The sequence below is a fragment of the Chenopodium album genome, chromosome 16 (assembly GCF_948465745.1).
Source record: "Chenopodium album chromosome 16, dcCheAlbu1.1, whole genome shotgun sequence".
Lineage (NCBI taxonomy): Eukaryota > Viridiplantae > Streptophyta > Magnoliopsida > Caryophyllales > Amaranthaceae > Chenopodium > Chenopodium album.
The window spans coordinates 1,844,167-1,869,200 of record NC_137849.1 but is presented as its reverse complement, the minus strand read 5'-3'; the positions used below and the strand labels follow the sequence as shown (position 1 = coordinate 1,869,200).

The following is a 25,034-nucleotide window of genomic DNA, read 5'->3' as shown; positions in this document are numbered from 1 at the left end:
CTCCATTTTATTTTAAATCAAAAATAAAATTAATAATCAAGCTACTCATAAATCAACAAGTGACATCCTTACAAGAGAGGTTAGGTGAGGACCGTTTGGAGAAAGGGGGGACCAAACTTGCTCCCCATTCCTTCTCCCATAGCCGGCCAACACAACACCAAACACCCAATTAGTTCACGCCATGTGGCATCCCCATACTTGGGCACCAAGGCACCCAAGGTGGGCTGCCATTGCTGCTACTCCCCTTTCGGCCCAGCAGGCCTAGCACCATGCGTGCGGGCTGCTCTTGGCCAAAGGCTGCTGCTAGCTGCAGCATGCTAGCACGCCACGCATTAGGTGCGGGCTGCTAACCGCAGCTTGCTAGCAAGGCACAACACAGCACGCCATGCTACAGCGGGCTGGCGAGCCATGCGTGCTGGCCCTTGCTGCTAGCTGCTGCAGCATGGCTGCTAGCAAGCACGCACATGCGCGCTTGGTGCTAGTGTGTTGCTGCCAGCCTAGCTAGCCATGGTGCGCTAGCAGGCACCAGCTAGCCTAGGCTCGGCTTGGTGCGCTTGCTAGGCTATATGCCCCAAGCACTCAGGCATTCCGATGCTAGGGGTATTTTAGTAATTTTGTTGATTTATTAGTAATTTTCTCGTCTCGTCTTCTATTATTTTTTACTCGACTTCCGACGCTCGGTTTCGACACTCCAAGCTCGAATTTCTGACGTCTAAATATTAATTACTCGGTCGACTCATTAATTCCTTCCGAATTGATTCGTCGCATCGGTTCGTTAGTTGCTTGGGTGTGACCCGAAGGGTTCAGTCAAGATTAAGATGTAATATTAATTATACATTAATATTACAGATCGGAAGCGGCCTCCACCCAGGCATTCCGATCACTTGACCTCACTGAATAATTAGCTTTCTAATTATTCTGAACCCTCTATCAGAATAATACACTTGTTCGAAGGACACCATTCCTTTCAATACTACCCTTATGTGTACATTTGGTTTAATCAACATAAAAACTACTCTCTCTGTCTCTTAATGTGCTCATAAAATTTTAAATCAGGTACTTAAGTTACCCCCAAGGTAAACTAAAGGGGGGATTTCTCTGTGTGGCTAGCCACACTGTGGCCAGGGTTACTCGAGTTACTCTGTCAAGGGTTACTCGAGTTACTCCTGACCGAGTAACCCCTGACCGAACCCATTAAGTAACCCATGACCGAGTAACTCGAGTAACCCCTCAAGTAATCCCTCGAGTAACCCTTTAAGTAACCCCTGATCTAAGAATGAACTCGATTAACCCCTGATCGAACCTCTCAAGAAACCCCTGACCGAATAACTCGAATGGCTAGGGTTACTCGAGTTACTTCATCAAGGGTTACTCGAGTTACTCCTGACCGAGTAACCCCTTACTAAACCCCTCAAATAACCCCTGATTGAGTAATTTCTTAAATAATCCCTCAAGTAACCCCTTGATCAAACCCCTCAAGTAACCCTTGATTGATTAACTCGAGTAATCCTGACTGAGTAACTCGAGTAATTAAACTCGGCCCGATCACACGGTGTGACCGGCCACATATAAAGTTTGCCAAACTAAAGTTATCCTGCTATAAATTAAAATTACCTGTTTACTAGAGAGCTTATGTTTCTTATCTAATGGAAACCGTATAATTTATATTAACATTATAAAATTTTAAGTTAAAAAATAAAAAAATAAAAAAAAATAAAAAAAAAATAATCTTAATTCCATATTTTGTAGGTCCTTGAGTTTTTTTTTTTTTTTTTTTTTTTTTTTTTTTTGCCTTAGAAAAACAAGTCCAATTATTTCCTTTGTCTCTAATTTTTTTTGCCCCATTGCATATATTTTGGTAATAGTGTAATACTTGCTCCTAAAATCACGCAATTCATATATTATGCGCGGTAATAATTTTATCTAAAAGTTATTATCTTTTGTTAAATATAGTGTATATCTTCTAATCGAAGCATATCATTAGGTTTTTTTTTTTTTTTTTAATAGAAGCATATCATTAATTACCTTATTGTATTCTATTCGTCACACCTAGTTTGAGGCTTGTGTCATGTATATATGGTGACTTTTTGGTAAAGTGAATACTCATGAAAATATTCCCAAATCCTTTCATCTTTTATATTCTTATTTATGTATATTATTACATGTGTAATGATATTTATTTTTGATAATTTTACTTGATATGATGATTTTTTTATTTAAGAAAAATAATAAACTATTATGTACATATATATGCAGTTAAATTTTTTAGACATAAACTATATCACATAATTCATATCAATAAAAAATTTATATATTTTTTTTTTTGGCAAAATTATTATACGTAGTATTATATAAGATCAACAGGATATGTTTCTTCTTACTCTAATTCCACTATGCATGGTAACAATTTTATCTAAAAGTTACCATCTTTTGTGAAATATAGTGTATATGTTTAATTTAGTGTATATTTTATAGTCAAAGTATATCATTAGTTACCTAATTATATCCTATTCATCACATCTAGTTTGAGGCATGTAAAGAGAATACCCAAGAAAATTTTTTAAAATTCTTTTCATCTTTCTAGACAAAACTTGTATCATATAAGATCCATAATATATATTTTGTTGTAAAAAATATTATATAAGATCAAATTAAATATTTATGAAAACTATTATTTTAGTACTTCGTAATTATAATATACGAATTTTATGCGTAAGATTTATAGAAAATAAAAAGTCTTTAAAAATTTGGTGAACTAATAGCTTTATTTAGAATAGCAAGAAAGAGCGGGAATATTTTCAATGTTAAGGTGATACGTGGAGCTATTTTTTGAAGTGCCCTTTGATCTAGTATATATAGTTATAGAAGATAGATAGATTGTGGTTAATAATCTTTGTAATAACAACTAAATTAATTTAAAGAGGTGAATTGTATTTGTAGCATTTTGACATAGCAATTGTATTTGTAGAATTGAAGGATAGAATTTAAGATATCACTTCCTATGAAGAAGTTGTCTGTGTAGATGGTTTAAATTTTTATACATATTTTGAGGTGTCCTATAAAGAAGTGGTCATTGTTGTCTACACCGTATATATCAAGACGAAATTTACAAAATCACACATAACGAAATTAACAATGTGTGTGAATAATGTAAAATTTGAACAATAAGAAATCATGTAACATATAAACAAAACTTGACTGGACTGCTGTTTTGTTTGCAAAAGTAGCATATTCAGCCATTCAGGTTTGTATTTGCCCAAGCAAAGTTGTCACCGTCTTTTTTTAACAATGATAACATAGTCCAAATGAAAAAAAAAAAAATAAAAATAAAAAAAAAAATTAAGATGAGAAGAAAATTGATATTTTACTACAAAGATCTTTTAACTTTCAGAGTACTTTAAGTTTAATATTAAACGAATCAAATTGATTAATATTTTTTTTGAAGAGAAATTGATTAATATTTAGTAAAGATTATATTGTTTAATAATTTGCATGGAAAGATTTACTTCATTAAGGACAAAAATACAACATAAGATTAATTAATAGTATAGTGTATAGGAACTATATATTTATTGGAAATAAAAAGTCTTAAAAATATTGAGTGGATTAATTGCTTTATTTAGGATGATATCGACAAAGGGCGGAAAAAAAAATTTAATGACAAGGTGACATGTGGAGCAATTGTTTTGAGCGCCCTCTGTTTTAGTATAGTTATACGAAGTAGATTTTAAGGCAGGTTGAATCACAACTCATTTTCAATTCATTGTAACAACAAATTTGTTTCAATTTTGATTAACGAGGGTGTTATCGAAAGTAAGTTTAAATTTTAATTGGTATTTACCCCTGGTGGCTCATTTGCAAAAATGCAAAAAAAAAAAAAAAAAAAAAAAGAAAAAAAAAAAGGTTTACATGTCTGAACACTCTCCTATAAAGATATGATCAATTAGGTTGGGTTGGAGTAATTGGAAATGGCAAACCACACCAAGTTCAATTATGTTCCAAAAATATTAGAGTTGGGCCTTTGTTGATTACAAAGCCCATATGAGCTCTGTTGAAAATTGAGCACCAAATTCAATAGCCTATGAGGACTTTCACCTTAATTAGTTGACCAAATTAGAAGGAGAGATCTATGAGGACTTTCACCTTAATCGAATTCGAAATGACCCGATCTAAAGTCAAATAAATTCACTTTGATCCATTGACAGGCTAAAGTCGTATCACCCAATCAAAAGTAATTTCTAAATCCTCTAACTAATGTTGATAGGGAAGTAGGATCAAATCCACAGAGAAACTGATCTTTCTATTCCTAATTTATTAAAGCAATCTAAATTATTAAGTAACTAATTATTAAAATCGAATGGGAACTAAACTACTAAGATTGAAGGTAGAGAAAAATCAATGAATAAAAGACCTAGGGCATAGGTTCACCAATAAATAATACTCCAGGGTAAAACATAATAATCAATCATCAATGCATCAATTAATCAGATCATAAAGGGCTTTCTCTACGTATTACAATCACAGAATTAATCTACCGGTATTAAATCTCATCTCTCGAATTTCAACTTAACCATTTATAAATTAACCCGCCTATTGAAACTAATCCTAAACATCAATTCTTATCTCTCGAATCTTGAATTAATATTGCTAAACTCATACAAATTAAACCAGGCCTAATCTAATTGCACGGCATTAAATCAATCAATAGAAAATTAATCAAGCATTGACAATCAACAATAAAAAATTACCCCTTCATATTATTTATGGATCCCCACCAACCCTAGAAAGAAAACTACTCACGCATAATTAAATCTAAACTAATCAAAGCAATCAAACAAGTCATGATGAAATAAAGAAATAAAATCACTGAAATTAATAGAGAAGAAATCGTTACCAAAGTCGACGGAATTAAAGGATTGAATTAAACCAAGAGTTGTAGAGAGAGAAAACAAGAGAGAAAATAATGCTAAGAGTTTAATTAAGGGGAGAGAGAGAAAAAAGTTAGAGAGAGAAAGAGAGTAAGTAGTCGTCCTAAACTCGCTTAACAAAAGCGTACTTATACTAAGCTAGAAAATCCTAAGTTAAAATAAAGTAAAACGACGCCTAATCTCCCGCCAGAAACACGCGCCCGATCGGGCCAGCCTTTTTCCTCGCCCTCTGATTCTGGGCAGCCGCCCGATCGAGCCAAAGGTTGCCTGATAGGGCTCGGCTTTGCTTGGACTTCGATTGGGCTTCACTTCTTAGCCCACTCCGGATTTCCACTTTGGGGCTTGAATACTCGGTGTCCAATGCTCGGTATCTCATATATCGAGCCCTTAATCACCGGTTCGATGACTCTAACCGGCCTTGGGCTATGAAAAGCGGTCGTGCTCCTCCAATGCTCGTAGTCGCTCCATAAAATCCCAGGAAAATGCTCCAAATGTTCAATTCCCTACAAAACTCAACCAAAACTACGAAGACACTAGAAAATAACAACTATTAATAAAAGTGGCCCAAAAGAGCCAAAAACACTACCAATTACGACCAAGGGATGGGGGTAAAACACTATATAAAATAGACATATCACCCATATAAACCCAATAAAATCCGGATCCGAGTTCATCTTAACTCAATATTACTTGACTTGAATTTGACTCGACCCAATTCGATTTGTATCCGACCATACTTGAACTCAACTTTAACCCGAATCTGATGAAGCTCAACCCGATTTGATTTGGTTTGTAAGATTAAAATGACCCATCATTACCCAACCCAAACATTCCGACCCGTCGTGGGTCAACCAAACTTCATCTGGGTACCCGATTTAACACCTCTAGATATACCTATATACAATGTATAACTTTATATCAAAACAAAAAATAGAGTAGTAGACATTTTTTTTTTTTTTTTTATAGTAGACATGTTGATTGGTGGTTTAAAAATTTCTACCAAAACACTCATCCCAATATCCCATAGTTTTAATTTGTAAATAAAATACTTGGTAAGAAAGTTCTGTTAATTAGATGTGACATGAATCGTGAAATGTTAAAAAAAAAAAAAAACAGATGATTATGAATATGTAAAATAGTTTACATTCATGAATCCTTAGAAATGGTCATAATCATTTTAAAATGTATAACATTTTTAATAGTCATAATCATTTTACATGTATAGTTTCAAAGTGTCAATTTTGTATGATTTTTTTTATCATGCATGATAGAAAAAATTGATTGAAGCTCAAAATATGAGCATTAAAAATTGCTAAGGAACAAAGGATTTATTAGCTAGGGTGACAAGATATAAGTTATTCTAAAAAAATTATTTCTTCTTCATATTTTTCGTATATGTATAGGCAAAGTCTAGCCAAGTAATGCATTTGGAATATACACTTAAGCATGTGTTAAGGACCAAAATAGGAGTCTTCATTAGAAATAAATTATTGTGCGTAGTTAAACTAACGATTATAAAATTTAGTAATTGCTATTAATAGATCAGTATAAAAATTAGACATAGTTTTTACCATTAATTTAACCTTTTGAATAATGCTTTTTAAAACCAACGTGACAGCAAGGTTATGAACCGTTATTCTAAAACTAATTACATTTATATTTCCATTTATTACTCCACATTACAATTCAAAAGCTCTTGTATAAAAGTGAGTCAAGCAATTAAGGTCAAAGAAACAAGAAAAGATGGTGGTCACCACTCAAAGACTAGTAGAAGAAGCAACTTTGGACACTAAAACAATTTTTGTCCACCACTATATTGTCTACATATACATACATCTTTTATTCTTTGAAGCTATGATGGTGCTCTGGACCTTGATACGTTGTCATTGGATATTAACCTAACCATTAACCAACCTTAGCTTTCTCATGCTAATGGATTCATATAAGCTTTACAAGCATCTTTTTAAGTCAACCAATATATATATATATATATATATATATATATATATATATATATATATATATATATATATATATATATATATATATATATATATATATATATATATATATATATTAGGGGTGAGCAAAAATTCTGGGTACCCGGAATTGGAACCGGAACTGGTTAGGAACCGGCGGGTCCGAAACCGAGATTAGACCCGGTGGTTCCAATTCTGGGTAATAAATTAAGGACCCGGTTATAACCAATTCCAATTCCAATTCTCAAATTTTTGGACCCGGAACCGGTTGGGTACCCGGTTACCCAATATATCCTAAGCTAAATAAATTTTAAACAATAAAAATATGTTAAATGTATGTAATTTGTGCAATAAAAAAAAAATTAATGCCTAACATGAATACAAATAGCTTAATGCATATATAAATATAAGTATTAAACACTAATAATGATACTAACTAAAATAAGAATTATAATTTGTATTATATTTTAACAATTACATACATAAGTGGGTACCCGGAACCGGTACCGGTACCCGGTGGTTCCAATTTTAATTCCTAAAATTTAGGACCCGGTTAAACCAATTCCAATTCCGGTTCCGAATTTTAGGACCCGGTTTCAACCAATTCCAAGTCCGGGTCCTAAAATTTTGACCGGGTACCCGGTTTGCTCACCCCTAATATATATATATATATTCTAGAAACTTTGTCTCAACTATTTAAAATTATCTATGATTTTGAGCTAAAATATGACTATATATATTGTAGTTATATGTATTAGTGCATTACTTTTAATGCATTACTAAAAAAAAAAAAAAAGGATAGCTATAAAGATGGTTAATTTGTCCGAATTTTATAATTATTTTGTTGATTTTGCATGTATAATTTGAAAATCTAAATTCACATGTTTTTCTGTATGAGTGTTTATACCGCCAAAAATATAATGAACATAGGTAGGTAACAACTGGCTATATTAATATGACTCAACTCGAGGACCTACCTCCACGTGGCACTTGCTTGGGATCCTATAAAAATACTCAAAGTCTCAAACCACTACACATTACAAGGTGTATTACTTAACTTTAGTTAACTCAAGTGCATGTAAGAATTTTAATCTATGAAACACCAATAGCAAATTCAAGTAAATTTACTGATATAAATCTATAAAATTGAGATTTTTAATTTGTGTCAAATGATTAAGAAGGGAGCGGAATAAAATTTTGTCTAGCAAGTGTACAATATAAGTCATGTACATTTTGTGGTGGAATTGACTTCAAAAGCGATGCTCCTGCACTAAGCAATTTAAAAAATAAATAAAGGGGTCAATCTTCAGCAGATTTGACGAAACAACTAAGGGCCTGTTCATATTTACTGAATTGAGCTGAACTGAACTGAACTGAACTGATTGGAGCTGAACTGAACTGATTGGAACTGAACTGAACTCAATAGAGCTGAAATGAATATTTTATGTGAGAGGGAAATTAAGAGCTGAACTGAACTGAACTGATTGGAACTGAACTGAACTGATTGGAGCTGAACTGAACTGAACTGAACTGAAATTAAGTAAATGTGAACAGGCCCTAAGTTGACAAGCTTTAATTAGGGGTGTCAAAAACTTTTCTGATCCAAAAGATTTACTGAAATCGAACTGTTTTCGAATTAATTGAACCCGAGGATCTTTTATCCGAATCAATATGAAATCAACTCGAAGTTAACTTGAAATCGACTTTTCCCGGTAATTTACAATTCAAACCCAACTTGGTTTCAACTTATAGATTGTTTATCCAAAACCTGTAAAACCCGATAATTTAAAATCTGAATTTGATCTAACCTGAAACGAAATCTACCCGAAACCAATGATACTCGAAAAATACCTCATTTTATCCAACCTTCATTTATCTGACTCAAAACTACCCACGACTTGATTAAACTGGGAACTATTATGGTAAATGAAATATACAGCATTGTGATCAATTATCTTATAAGATCATAAAATAAAATGTGACAATCACTGCAAAATAGAGGGTATAACTTCACTGATAATCTCAAATTTTAAACAAAATGATTTGAACTATGATTTAGCTAATAATCAAAATAACTAGCATCAAATTTTAACCGAAACTAAATTGATTTGAAATGAGATCTAACCAATTAATCCGAAATGATCTGATCTAAAGTATATTAAATTCATTTTGATCCAATAAATCTAACTAAATCCAAATTTGAGCTCACTGGAACTCGATATGGCTTGACCTAAAATTGACGGACCCAAATTCGATATGTACCCAATCATACTCAAACCCAACTTTGACCCGAATATAATTAAGCTTAACTCGACTTGATTTGGTATGTTAGAATTAGTTGACCCATCATTACCTGATCCACACATCCCGACCCTTTGTGCGTCAACACAAACAACCAAACTCCATCTAGATACCTAATTCAACATGCTTTATATATTCTTTATACTGTAATGAAACTATCTCTATAATTTGGTTTACACGTTGTTTCCACGTTGGAAATTAAAAAAATGACGTAATATTTCTACAGTTTGTATTAGATTATATGCAATGTACAATGTCATGGAGTGATGAATTAGGGCTTTTAGGGAAAGAGTTGATTTTGTAAAGTAGGTGTCTCCGTGTCTGGGTGAGTGGGTGTTACATTGATACTTGGCAAACAAGCCCTTTATAAATGCTTTAATTGGGTCATATTTTACAAAACTAGAATGTACACGTGGCAGACATTAAATATGGTTTAAAAGAAAATAATTGATATGAAAATTAAAAAAGATTGTGTCCTCAAAAGGGGAAAAAAATATGAAGAATATAGAGATTTCATTATAAAATATAGTCAAACGGCATTTACATATAATTCCTAAGAAATCGAGAATTCCAACACATATACAGAACACCTTAAAACTGAATATATCGTAGATTTGATAACAATCGCCTTAATAAAAAACTTCATCTGAAACAATACAACCTGTGAGTTTGCACTGATTTGTCTTGAAATCCAGTGATGCGTAGTCGTTTGAGTGAAAATACTCATGTGGTCCTCTGGATTTTTGTAGAGATTATGAAACCCTAGTTCTTCAATTCTCGCTATACAAACATAAAAGAAAATAAATTCAACAGAAAAATCATCATCTCAAGGGTGAAATCTATTTATTGAAAGCAAATAAAGGTTTTTGGGGCTTAACACCAGTAACAATAAGGACACCAGTGGAAGCCTTTACAAAGATTCACAACTGAGACCAAGAGGAAAAGAGATGGTAGTGATGGAGAGAAAAGGGAGAAGGACAACCTTCAAAAAAATTGAAAAAACCTAACAATGGAGGCTAGGTAAAGAAACCCTATCAAGGGAGAAAACCTAGAGGGAACAAAACAAACCCTTCCAAGGAGAAAACCTAGAGGGAACTTCTGTCGAATTTGAAAGTTATACTTATTTAGACTTCATATAGTTTTCAATGTGCGTTATAAGCATTATTTTATACATTCCATAATAACTTTAACGTAAACTATACATTATATTCATAAAAATTATTGAAAATTTAATATTATGAAAGTTTATGTTAATATATAATTAACAATATTTTATGTGATAATATATATTAGTATAAACTTATCGTCAAAGTTAGCACATGAAAAGTGCAAAAAAGCCAAATTTTGTCGATTATTCTAAGATACAGATCTATCTGTCTAAATTTAATACAAGCATGTGTTTTTTAGGTTATCAAAATTTCGATTAATATTGGGAAATTTAGAAATCAATAGGACTTGGATCTGTAGGACCCATTGGATTTAGATTTGAAATCCCAGTTCCTATACCCAACTAACGGATCTGGATCGAATCTGGATTTAACTAATTAGAAAAATGAATTTGGATCTGGGATATAAAAAGCCTGTCCAAATTCGCACTGTTATCATACCTTCTTAGAATGTGTATCCCACATTAAAAAAAAACAAGAAAGTTTTGTTATAAAGTTAAGGCAAGGGACTACTTTATCTCATTGTCATATGGTTTTGAAATGAAACCTCCTAAGACTTACAAAAGTAGACTCTTATGATTGGACGATTTAGCCCCATTTAACAGTTTATTTACATTTTCTTCATAATAAATTGTTGACTTATTTATTAAAATGTCAATTAATTTGCAATTTTTTTATTAATCTAACCAATAAAATTGGGTTTGCTTGGAAGCATGAGGCAAAAAAGCAGTGACAAGAATACCTTGGAAGTGCGATGGGGAACAAGATAAGAGCGATCTTTGTTCTTGGGCGTTTGAATTTGCTAATTAACAAGATTAAATACAGTACTAATTGATTTGATCGTTAAATGAACCAAATTTTTTTTTTTAATTAAGCATCCTAAGATCAGCTCTTGTCACCTTTTAACTCCTCTAATTTGTCTTTTACTTAAGCCATTTATTCTCGTCTTCCAATAGAAAATAACTAGACCAATTTGATTCTTTTACATGTCTTTGCATTATGTCTAATCTATGCCTACCAAGTGGCATTCCAAAATTATTATGCATGATTCATTATTTGAATAGTTAATAATTATGCATAATTAATTATGATTAGTATATATTGATGGAATAGAATGAAAACAACATTGCATCTGAATTAATTTTTGGTAATTAAGGACTCTTATATGGAGGCAGTAATCTCATAGCTAATATCAAAGTCAATATATAGGGCCTGTTCTAATTTTCTGAACTGAGAAGAACTGAAGTGAACTGAATTGAGCTGAAATGAATATTTTATGAGAGAAGAAAATTAGGAATTGAACTGAACTGAACTGAACTGAACTGATTTGGGCTGAATTGAACTGAACTGAACTGAAATTAAGCTGAAGAGAACAGACCCATAATACCCTTTTGTTGCAACTAATAAGAAACGGAGGCAGATACTGCATCCTTATCATAGCGATTTCAAATTAAAGTCTTATTTTATATTAATCCATGTATGATTTGGCTTTGTTGCCCGTTTCAATCTTATTATTTTTCACGAATTGAAGTGTTTGAACAATTTACACTTCCCATATGGTAAAGATTTTTATTTTTTTTTTCCTATGATGATATGGAAAAAATAACATTAGCACGTTGAAGATAATGATAGTTTTCAAAGTCTTTTTCAACAGATTCTCCTTTACTTTGAGCAAAACACTTAATGTATCGGCTTTAAAGTAATAAAGTTCTTAATTGCGAAGTAAAATATCTAAATAATCAATGAGCAAGTGTCCAACATCTGCAAGTTAATTAATTTGTTGCTTGGTTATGATATTAGTGTTCAATCTTCCATGCGAAATTTAGATTCCAAAGAACTTGGACAAACTTGATAATGATGATATTATCGTCCTCAATATATATTTTTTTTCCATTATGTGGTGTTTTAATGGCTAGAATGACACCTTTGTGAAAAGTTGTTGCTTACACAACCAATAATAAAAACATGTTAGCAACATAGAGGGAATGAACTTTGATGACATTGTCCAAGTTGTCTTGAATGATGATTCTCATTGCAACTTTCACAAATCAACTTGTTGAAATGTTTGACAAATAATACATAGGAGATGCCTTTATAAGACACTAGACTATAAAGGAGATTCAATATTAATTTTTGAATAATCATCATATTAACTCTTATATGAATTTATTTATTTTAAAATAATGTTTAAATCATTCTCTAAAAATCCACTAGAAAAAATACCACAACAACAACTTATTAACTCTTATATGAATTTATTCAACTTAAAATAAGTTAAACAAAATCCGATTTATGCAGAAGCAACAAGTAATGCCAAAAATTGGAATAGAAGTGTTGCATTGAACATGAGCAGAGTTATTGCATAATGCAAAATTAAAGAATCATTTGATATTGTCTAGTTGTTGGGACTAAAAGCTTCAAATCAAATTAATTAATAATTAAAATTTGGCAATATTTTTCTTTAAAGTGTCCTATCTTACACAAGAAAAAAGGGCCACAAATGGGTACGTTTTCACCCCATCCTAGCACCCTATTAAAACTAGCCCATTTGATCTTCACATGTCCCATGGACCCATCATTGTACCTCCTCGATTGCTCTTTCTCATCAAACCCAACATCTATTCACTATCTCTATTTTCCTTCTCATCATATCTTTTGATTAGATTTGTCCACTCAATGTCCAACACCTACAACAATTCAATGCCATTTATATGATTTTATTCCATGCAAAATAATTAACAACATTGGTAGTTTTGGCACTATATATACAAACTATACGAGATTGAGGTGGTGAAATAGCGGTATTGACCATATCATTCAACTCCTATCTCACATTGTGAGCTGGGAGCCTGGAAATCAAGTTGGGACTCATTTGAGGAATATCCTTTGTCTTTGAGAGTGGAAATCAAGTTATGACTCATTTGAGAAATATCCTTTATCTTTCATGCAAAGTATACTAAAAATCTTATGTTATTACTATTTAAAGAGAACGGAGACATATATGTTGGGTTTGAGCTGGCCGAGTTTCGGGTTAAGAACATGTCACATTTACGTTATTTTAATCAGGTGAATGAGTTTAGATCATATTATTATTGTCATTCAAATTGCAAGTTTGAGGTGCAATTTTCAAATAACCTATATCACTACGTGGGGTTTATATATATAGATTTAAAAAGTAGTTTTGACCATGGTTAGCTCATTCTATTGTTGACAACTAACCCCAACTGCTTTTATTTTTGGACCATTTCCAGTTTAATAATAAAAAAAAAGTGAAGTACACAGAAATGGGGCAAAAGATTTGAATTTGTGGTCTTATGGAGTTGATATGAATCCTATGATGAAATGAGCCAATCTTAGAAAAGGTATAACCGTAAAATCTTGGTTGATTCTTTATTATAGTATGTTCGAACAATATGAATGCTATTTCCACACTACTGCATGATAAAGGATACTAGTTTATCACTCTTTCTACAAATAATCTTCTTATATTCCTTTTAGAATGTGCACAAAAAACACTTTCATTGTTCAAATTGGAAAATGTTCTCATTCATACTGTCACGGTGTCACCCATCCTATTAAATTCTTTAATATACGCGTACATGAGGAAGATTATTTGAGAACAGAAGGGTACGTCGTACATCATAAATGATCCCACTGAGGAGGAAAAGGATGGCCTTTGTGCTGGATACTGTTGGGAAAAAGTGTTTGATAACAGATTTGGTGAATATCTTTATTTTGTTGTGGCCTGTTTCCTCTTAATAAAATTGTAAATTGCACATTCCGTAGCAACTTACACTAAAATCTATCAACATAAAAAGAGAGAAAATCTTATAAACTTATTTTAATAAAAAATAAATAAAACTCTTTCCACCAATGTAGTTGGCAGTCTCCATACGGTAAGAAAGAAAGAGAAGTTGACTGAGGCACCCAACATCACCTTTAAATTCCCTTCATTTTCTTGGAATCTCTTACCCTAAAATCTTGCTATAAAACAAATACCTTTCATCTTCGTGTTCATCTTGCAATCTCTAAACATCCAAAATTCGTAAATTTTCAATATACGAGTCGTGAAAAACACAATAACATGAAGCCTTACCTTACTGATTCTAGTAGTTTTTACCATAAGAAATGCTTCATGATCTTGTTCATAAGCACTACTATGGCCACTCCTCTTCTACCCTTAGAAATTCTTCCACTCGAGGGTCGAATTAGCTTCGAGGAGATAAGCCATGCAGCCCGCGATTTTGGCAACAGATATCAGTTCCACCCTTTGGCAGTTCTTCACCCAAAGTCAGTTCCTGATATAGCCAAAACCATAAAACATGTTTGGAAAATGGGACAGAGTTCTGACCTTACAGTAGCAGCAAGAGGCTGTGGCCATTCGCTTCAAGGCCAATCCCAAGCCCACCAAGGTATCGTGATCGATATGGGATCGATTCGAGTTCATCATCCAATACAAGTAGTCCGAAATGGAGGTGTCCAGCCTTATGTTGATGTTTCAGGTGGTGAACTCTGGATTAACATCTTGCATGAGACTCTGAAACATGGGTTAACACCAAAGTCTTGGACAGATTATCTTCATCTTTCAGTTGGAGGTACTTTGTCCAATGCTGGTGTTAGTGGACAGGCTTTTCAACACGGTCCACAAATTAGCAATGTCCACCAACTTCAGGTTGTTACAGGTGTGTTTGAATCCCAAAATCCATCAAAATCAACATGATTATAATTTTTATTCATTTTCTTTCATTTTTCTTTCTCTTTAGTAAAAGTAAGGACTAGTAGACTACACTTGTAAGATAAACATTGGCAAACACATTAGATAATTTGTTTGAACTTTGTCCTACATAATTATGCTGTTATCTGAAATTAGACTTAAAAAAGTTATTAATCACACCTGGCCTCTTGTTGCAGCTTGATCCTTCTTATCCTGAAATAGAAATATGCGATTAGCCCCCACTATTATTAGTAATAATTATACTCATACTAGAACTTATTGGAAGATGACTTAATGCAGGTAAAGGAGAAGTGGTGAACTGTTCCAAGAATCAAAATGCAGAACTCTTTCATAGTGTTCTTGGAGGACTTGGACAATTTGGCATCATCACTCGAGCTAGAATTTCTCTCGAACCTGCCCCTAATAAGGTATATACTTCATCTTCTATCTAACATTGTGATTTAAGGGTAACATGGGAAAGTTTAAAGTTTAACTTACTAAATTTGGAAAGTGGAACAGTAATTTCTAGGATGGCCTAAAATTCGAATATGGCCTAGGAGGAAGAAGTTTTTAATGTACGAAGAACAAAATCTTTCTCGATCCCCTTCATATATCTAGCTAGCTAACTAACAGAAGATCTGCTTATGTAGGTGAAATGGATCAGAGTTCTGTATTCAGACTTCGACACATTTGTCAGAGAGCAAGAACAGCTCATAGCAGCAAAGGAAACATTTGATTACATTGAAGGTTTCGTCATGATAAACAGAACAGGTCTTTTAAATAACTGGAGAACATCATTCAATCCACAGGATCCAGTTCAAGCTAGTCAATTCAGTTCAGATGGGAAAACACTTTACTGCTTAGAAATGGCAAAATATTTTAATCATGAGGAAGCTGATCTTGCAGACCAGGTACAACCAGCTATTCGATTGGTAGTATAACAGATTAACAGTAGTATTATCAGTATATATTACATGACGTAAACTAATTCTTCCCATTTCTAATTACATTTTTTCTTGGTGCAGGAAATCAAGCTCTTGCTTTCACAACTAAGCTACATCTCATCTACTCTTTTCATAGCAGAAGTCTCATACATCGACTTCTTAGATCGAGTTCATGTGTCTGAGATTAAACTGCGGTCAAAGGGGTTATGGGAAGTGCCACACCCATGGCTCAACCTCTTAATCCCCAAGAGCAGCATCCACAGATTCGCAGGCCAAGTGTTCGGAAACATTCTTAAGGACACAAGCAATGGTCCCATTCTTATATATCCAGTAAACAAATCCAGGTACTACACTACTACATACTAAATAATTTCTTCAACATCCAAGTGATTAACAAATAAAAACTACATGACTCAAAATAAGTACATGATTAAGATTGCGATTTTTATTTTTTACTAGGTGGGACAACAGAACTTCAGTTGTTATTCCAGAAGAGGATATCTTTTACTTGGTGGCATTTCTATCCTCAGCAGTACCTTCTTCGACAGGAAGTGACGGCTTAGACCATATCTTGAGTCAGAACAAAAGGATTCTAGATTTCTGCGAATCAGGGCGACTAGGTGTCAAGCAGTATCTGCCCCACTACAGCACACAAGAGGAGTGGAAAGAACACTTTGGTCCAAGATGGGAAATCTTCATACAAAGAAAATCTACTTATGATCCTTTGGCCATTCTTGCACCAGGACACAGAATTTTTCAAAAGTCTATACCCTTCTCATGACACATATCAATAAAGCTACAATATCGCTAAAATCTTTATAAAAGCAAGATTTGGAAGAATGAATAGAGATGTCGTAGAAAGAAAACATGCTTACTAATTAAAAACTAAAAAGCATTATAATAGAGTATTATTGCTTTGTCACCTCAGAAAACTGTAATTATGAGAGTGACAGTACAGTTGATTAGTGGCTTAAAGCTTAAACATTGCTTTCAAGGATATGTTAATGTATTTAGCCATAATATACATCAAAAGGGGCTTAGGAATTAGAAACCTATTTAGTATGATGCATACTAACGATTAAACCAAGCTATTTGTTTGACTTCATGCAAGGTTGTATTACTACTTGTATACATTGTTGATACTTTGAATAAATGTACATATTGAAGTTATGGAACATATATTTTATCATTAAATCCGTACATAGACTATCAGCAAGCTATGTTACTTGGGCTCAGGTCCTCGTGTTGAACACAGATACATATAACTGCTGAACTCTAACTATTTCAACTGTCAATTGTCAATACCCAATAACCAATTTTGGGTAGAATTTAAGTATTGATCGGATAATCAAGTATGAGTCAAGTTATACTTGATGGGAGTCTGATAAGATGACTCGTTGTATGAAAAATGTTAGAAGACTCCTTTTATGCTTTAATTCATGGAACCTCCACAGTTCCTTGGACCTAGCTTTATAAAGTTCTTTTTAGGTAATTGTTCTTTCGCATCATTCCCTTGGAAACTTACAGGATGAAGCAACTCAAAATAAAAGCTGGTTCAACAAAACTACCTTTAGCATTTAAAAAATCATCCTAAAGGAGGTTATTTATTAAGTGAAAAATTAATTAAAAGCAGGACAGAACAAAAAAAGTTCAGGGTGTTGCAGATAGACTTGCATACAATACCTTAAATAGTTGCAATCGTAAGTAACTTTTTTTTATCCCAAACGGTATATACTTTACCCGTCAAATAGTTACGTTCTGCAGTTTCTTGTACTGCAGAGCTGAGACACTGCGAAAACATTCATTAATCATATCAGAAATATGAGCACAGCTCAAACTCAAGCCAAGTAACATTTGAAATAGAAGCCAGTATAATTCACTATCTTGATAACAAAATTGAGAAAGTTAACATAAACTGATGATTGAGAAAAGAAGAACTATGTGTGGCTCAACCACAAACCTGATCTAAAACTCTAGGATGATAAGGTGAAAACAATGAGCCTTAATGCATTGCAATTTATAAAATAAATGCAAAAAACATGAAGATGGAATGAGCCATAATCAACAAGTTCAGACATTAAAATAAGAGCTTCAATGACAACTGTCAAACACAAAATTGAATGTTATATTACTAAGACATTGAGGTCAAAACTCAAAAGTGATCCAAATTTGTATTGTTTTGAGAAGCAATATGGAATCATAGGTTTTATAGCAATAAGACATAACTTTCAGACTAGTTAAAATGTAACTTTTTTTTTTTTGTTCAAGTAATCATGTTACTATAAACAAAGTCTAGTAACAATTGTGGTGATTCATGACACTAGAATAATTGAGGCAGTTGATCATGCTCTAGAAATAAACTGCAATTATAATCAAGTAATCATAGCAGTAGTTAATGTTAATAAAAACAAACTCCATTAATTTGTGCATCTGTTCATGTTACTGAAGCCACACTACACAAGTATATTAGAACACGGAAACATATCTAAAAAAAGAATAATTGAAGCAAAAAAATGGAGCTGTAATATTGGCCATTTATGTACACATTCCAAACAGTTGAGCCACATTAGTTGTTAAAGATGTGGCAGGTTGAATGCGACTCAAAGCTTAGGATGAATAAGGTCATGATTTTGGACACCTTCACACGATTATTGTTTGACCCACCTAATAAGATGCTCTGATAAACCTACATTCATCCAATAAAGTAGAGATCCAGTGCCTAAGTGTACAAGGACCTTTGCTTTAGAATCTAAGGAAAGGTTGCAAATGGTCTATCTGACAATCCAATGAATGTCACTCATACTGCGTAAGTGCCTAACAGAAAGGAGACGCGGCAAGAAACATATGGTTAATTTAGATTTGTGAATGATATAATAGATTGGAATTGTAGAGAAACTCTTAAGAATAACAAAAGCACAAAGCATGAACTAGGTGTTCTTATCATCCTGTAAGAAAATGTCTAGAATTCATCTGATGAGTCAAGATATGTACACTGCTTAAGTGAGGAACAAAAGAACAAGAGTAAAAATGTCAGAGAATAATAATCAGTTTGAACTTTGAATGCTAACTAGCCTAATTGGAAGCGATATCAAATTATGTAAAAAATGTAAGCAATAAATTAGACCATAAGTTGATATGTTTATGGGAAGACATAGTAATTGTCACTTCTGTGCATGACAATGGCATATTCTGTTTGGTAAACCTTATCCCAATATGCCAACAAGTTTTCCTTTCTCAAAAGAATATATAAAGGAGGAATGTACGATATTCTTCATTATCGGAAAGATACAAATATGGTAACTATTAAACATGATAAACACTTGTTGGAGGGAGCTAGAGGCATATTATTGGTTGTACAATAGAAATTACGCGGACCATTGAAATCAGATTCGATTCAACTCAATTTTGATTAGTGATGAATCATTCAGTTCCAATACTAATCTTTTCAGACAAATCTATACAGGTTAAATCATGAACCTATGAGAAACTCAAGTTTGTCTTCAAAATTATCAAAACAATTATCGATGGTACTTTAAAGGGTTCTAGAAAATTTATCGATCCCTAGGATCAACCCATCGATGATCATCAACATTTTGTCAATTAGCTTATCATGATAAGTTGATTAGCCACATTAGTTTAAGGTCAAGTCAGAACAACTCCAACTGAAGACATGAACTTTTGGATACAATTTTAAGTTTGGGTAATGCAAATATACAATCAAATATGATTCAGTAAAGCCGAGTCTAAAGGAGAACAAACAGAAAAGGGTTCAGAGAAATTAACATGTTTCTAATTCTATGTAATTGGACACTCTTTTAGGCCCAAGAAAAACGAGAGTAAAGCTGCATATGATTGTTACATGTACAGTGCTTTAGCTGCTTGTGCGCTTATCTCTAATTCCTGACATCAATCTGCTTATTCAAGAAGATAGTACAAATAGATCAAAGTAGACTGTTGATCCACTAGCACCTAAGAATAAAACAGTTCATAAAAAATGTGGCAAGTGACCCTACTTTTATTATTTTATGGGGTGTATCTTTCAAGTTTAAATCAAAGAACAAATTCTCTTCACTTGTTAATAAACCATCTATATACTACTACCTCCGTTACATATTATTTGCAACAATTTGACATAAAGTAGAGAGGGAAAATATCTAATCGTTGCAAATAATATGTAACGGAGGTAGTATATTCAATCAAAGTCATCATAATTTCTTCCTTAAACTTCCTGAAATTACATGATTTTGGATAAGAATTAGTGAATCTTAAATTCCATATAAAACTTCATTTAGCATCAAATCACCCTAAATTTTCTTGAACACCCAATTTATGTATCTTTGACATGCCAAGACTTCCAACAACTTAAAACCTACATTTTGTGATCTAAAATAAGTGGATCACATCGGCCTGATTTCTGAAACTTTTGCAGCCCTATGTATGATCAACTCTGGCATTGTATTACTTATACTCTTTCCCATAAACCCCCAATTTGGCCAAGAAATAATCCAAATATCCTCGTAATTGCGAAAATCGTCAATACCTATAGTCACAATCATTTAAGCTCTCATAAGCATCCATATTGTTTTGGGTGTTTTTGTCCCTCGGGAGAGTTACGTCACAAAGACTGGTCCGGCTCGAGTTGTACTGCAAAAACATGGAGACTTCGGGTGGTGGAGTTCCGCCTCCGAAGATCAAGTTAGTAACTTGAAGAGGAGTAAAAAGTGCGGAAATTTAGGTGGGGATCTGCTTGGATTCCAAGCTCAGGTATTCTCTGATGTAAGAGAATAAGGATGTAATAAATGATTGTAGATGTCCCAAAAATAGGGGAATATCTCTCTATTTATAGGGTCGTTGGGAAATGTGCCCCTCCCTAGGTCAGAATGACCTAGGACAAATGGGCTGCGCCGCAAAGGTGCGGATTTTGGGGAACTGGGCCTTTGAAGGCCGCCTTTCAGAGAGAATATCTGTGACCGCCACGTGTCAGCTAGGGATTGATCTAGGGTGACCTGTCAGCCCGTGACACGTGGCACTCCCTCATTGGTCCAGATGTTAAGGGTAAAAATACGCCAAACATTTGCCCCTCATAGGGGTGACGTGGCAGGCCACGTAGCGCCTGTGACACGCGTCCCCCCAGGAGGGGTGAACAGTAAAAACGGCTTGTAATTAATGAGGGGTGTGACGGGGATGCCCCCGTTTCACCCTTCTATAAATAGAGTTTTACCCCTCCTTTTTCTCTCACTATTTTTCTTTGTTTTGACTTTCTAGAGAGAGAAAGAGAGATTTTAGAGAGAGATTCTCTCATTCCGGTTGCGTTCATTTCTTCTCAAGACTTCCGTGTGCTAACCTTGCAACATCCGGTCACCGTCTGTAGCAGTTTTTAGAGTTTCCAGAGTTAAACGCAAGGTAACCGCCTGTACCATTTTTAGCTTTTCTTTTCCAACTTGTATACATTCTTTTTTCCATCTATATACATAGTCTTAAAAATAAAATGAGCTCTCAATCCACACACTCGGCACTGCTTAGGACACTCAGCCGGTCTCCCGGAACGGTTGAGTCTAGAACATGGGGTGCCTTTTCTGGACTGTCGGAACTGCTGTGCTCATCCCCGAATTCCTCCCTCTCCGTGTCTGTGCAGGACACAATGGCTAGAGTCAAACAGACGACCAGAAGGTCTAGGAGCCGGCGCACTATGGAAGTGCCTGCCGACGAGGTTGTTCTGGATGGGGAACATGAGGGTTTGGAGGAGAGCAGCAATTCTGATGAAGAGGCTCCCTCTTCTTCCGGGAGCTCAAGCGTACGAGAGGTAAACGGTGAAGAGGCCGCCTCCTCTAATGGATCCGGGGAAGGATCAGGTTGTACTGAGGCCGCTGAAAGATTGGGAGCCGAGGCTTCTGGCTCCAATCAAGATAATTTCGTGGCTGACTATCAGCAGCCGGCGAAAGTTGATGACAACCCTGACCTGAAGAAAATTAGGATGCTTCCTGGTGACATAGCCCTGCTTAAGAGTGGTTTGGGCTTTCAAAGAAAAGCACCCCTTTGGAAAGGGGTGGGATATTATCGTTCCGCTTGGGGACGCAGTGATGGCCTGGGACGACAAAATAGAAAACGCAAACAATTATTTTGTCTGCTACGAGGCGGTAATAGAAGCCGGCCTTCGGTTCCCCCTCCATACTAGGATTAGGAAAATCCTAAAGGGGTATTGTCTGGGAGTCTGGTAACTCATCCCAAACTCGTGGGTGAACATCTTAAGCTATATTGCCACCTGCGAACTCCAGAACCTTGCTCCCAGTTTCTCTGCCTTTGCTCATATGCACTACTTGAGCAAGGCCCCAGGCGGTCATGGGACATGGTATACTTTTACCACCTTGCCCCACTATTTGATGACCTTGGACAAGGTGTCCAAATGGTCTGGGTGGAAGGACAAATTTTATTTAATCTCCTCACCAACCCTGAGACACAACCGGACACTGCGCCGGTATAATCAGGAACCGGTTCTCCTTGGCAGGAAATGCCCTCTCCCGGCGCTCTCTACTAGGGCCCGGGAGCAAATAATGGAGTCGGGTTTCTTCGAAATCACTACTGAGCCCTTGGGGGATGGGACTCACATCATTGTTCCAAAGAACTGGATCCCCCACCCGGACTAATTCAAAGATGAATGTTTTCTGTCCACATGTGGATTAAGCCCCATGTTTCCCAAGGGTAGATCCACTTGCATCCGGCTTTTCTGTAATTTTTATTTTGTACTTCCAACTTTTTATGATTTTCTCTAACTTTTTATTTTCTTTTTGCAGCCGACGCCTTGAGAATGGTTGACCCAGTTAAGACTCCGGCTAAGTCAGCAGCGCAGCTGCGCAAGGAAAGTGCGCTCTCTGGCTGTTGAGGCTAAGGAGGCCAAGAAAGGCGGGGTAAGGCCACCTGACTTCAGTTTTTTCTTTTAAATTTCTTGCAAACGTTTTTGCCGGGTGATAATATTTGGCTCTTGATTTGCAGGATGCCTCTAAACGCGTTCCACGCTCCGTTTTCAAGCTTTTCAAAAGGCAAGGGGAGGAGCTGGACAAGTCTCTGGCTGCCAAGGCCGCCAAAAAGAATCTTTTCCAGACAACTCCTGCTGCCAATCCGGATCGTCCTACGGCCGGTGGCAAATCCCCTTCTGCCATGAAAATTCTAAGCGAAAGCTCAGAACGCTCGCAGAGGAAAGCGCCGGATGCCTCTACGGCATCGAAGGGTGGCCAGCCACCCAATGTTGCAACCGGTGCTGCAACAATTGGGGAGGAGGATACCTCTAAGCCAAGTACTTCTTTTGGTGCAGATCTGACATCCGACGAGCCGAATCTTCCTGGGTTTGCCAAGCGGATGGTGAGGACCCTCACCTGGTCGGAGAAGAATTCCATACCTGATCCCCAGGTAGTGGACTTTGACCGGATAATGGGCCAACTGGCTGAGGTAAAAAAATTCTTCAACTCAATTCTAATATTTTTTCTTCATTTTTTACCAAGTGTTTCATAATCCGGCTGCCCTTTTCTCAGGTAATGCTGAGGGTGGATGGGCTCCGGGGCCCCTTCAGGCGAAAACAAGAAGAGGTAAATGACGCCAAAAGGAGGGCCCTTGAAAACCTCAACTCTGCTGAATATGCTAATTATATGTGTGATTTAAAGATTAAAGCAGTAGAGTTGGAACAGGAGGAGCTGATCCGGAATTTGACGGCTGCGAATGATGAAGCTACCAGCCGGGCTAATGACCTTGATCAAAAACTGAAGGATGCTAAGGCTGAACTCAAGGCATTAGAATGCTGACAAGGAGAACACGAAGCTCCGGGCAGACGTCACCCGGTTGCGGCTGGAAATTATCAACATGCGGAGTCAGCATGCAGATGAAATTTCCAAGGAGCAGAAGCGGCTGATGGAAGAGAATGAGCGGGACAATGCAGCCCGCCTGAAGATCACTTGGGGTCTCCTCTATTCGGATATAGACTTTGAAGTCTATAAACTTAGGTATGATTACGCCACTGCGATGTATGATGCCCAAGTGTTGGGAGAGGCAGCTCCGCCTCGCTTCAAGGAATAGGCTGCAGAGCTGGGATATGATGTCTCAGATAATGAGGAGGAGCCGGCGGAGGATGAGTAGAATGAAGGCAGCCAGCCTGATAACCAATCAGAAACCCTCCCAACCGATCAGAACCAGCCGGATCAGCAGCCTCCACCTCAGCCTTAGGCCAGCCTCCCCAAATTCAACGGCAGTATGCCAAGTTTCTTTCTTTTCCGGCTTGTAAGCCGAGTATGTTGTATTTTTACCAACTGTGGAGTTGGGTTAACAATCATTTCCTTTATTCTTCACTGGATGTGATTCCAATTAACAGTTATTATGGCCTTAGTGCCATTTTTAATATTTATATGAAATATTCCGACTCAGTCGGTTGTTTATACATGTTTGTGTTTGAATTTTTTCTTTTTTGAATTTCGCATATATACTGCAATTCTTTGATATTTTGCCTAACTTAAAAAAGCATGCGGCAATTTGCATTCCGGCTGTTCTTGCCCCTGGACGACTGTGTGGTCGGTTTCATTTCAATATTGATTGATTGGCTTGAAAACACTTGATACTTGGAAAGTATTAGGTGTTTTAAGGCCAATCAATCACAATGGTGATTGCCCCAAACCAAGTGCACAGCCGGCCATTTAAACGGGTGCTTCGAGCCTCTTTCCCGGGTGGTAATATTCCGTTTGGGATTATTGCATAGCCATTACACAAAACTCTTTTGCCCCGACTGGGAGAGAGTGTGCAATTTTGGAATAAATAATCTAAGTAAGAACTTCAGCCGGTAACCGACTGATGCCTCAGGGCATCCGGTATTCGGAAACTTAATCGTTCTTGTAGACTATTCTGGTCAGACGGCTATGAGTTGACCAATTTGGTCGTTCAATCTTTGTCGTCTGCATAGGTACATAGAGCTGACAAAGAGTCTGCTCTCTACGACGATTGCACCCGGAGGGGTGTCGTCGGAC

General features: G+C 35.6%; 1 protein-coding gene across 1 annotated transcript; it reads left to right on the top strand.

The window, feature by feature from the left end:
* The first annotated feature begins 14,175 nt into the window (after positions 1-14,175).
* LOC145584621 (cytokinin dehydrogenase 6-like) lies at positions 14,176-17,135 on the top strand. Its single transcript, XM_081641436.1, has 5 exons — positions 14,176-15,056; positions 15,389-15,516; positions 15,739-15,999; positions 16,114-16,376; positions 16,492-17,135. The coding sequence occupies exons 1-5, from the start codon at positions 14,459-14,461 to the stop codon at positions 16,811-16,813; spliced, it is 1,572 nt and encodes a 523-aa protein (XP_081497562.1). The 5' UTR covers positions 14,176-14,458; the 3' UTR covers positions 16,814-17,135.
* The last annotated feature ends 7,899 nt before the right edge of the window (positions 17,136-25,034 follow it).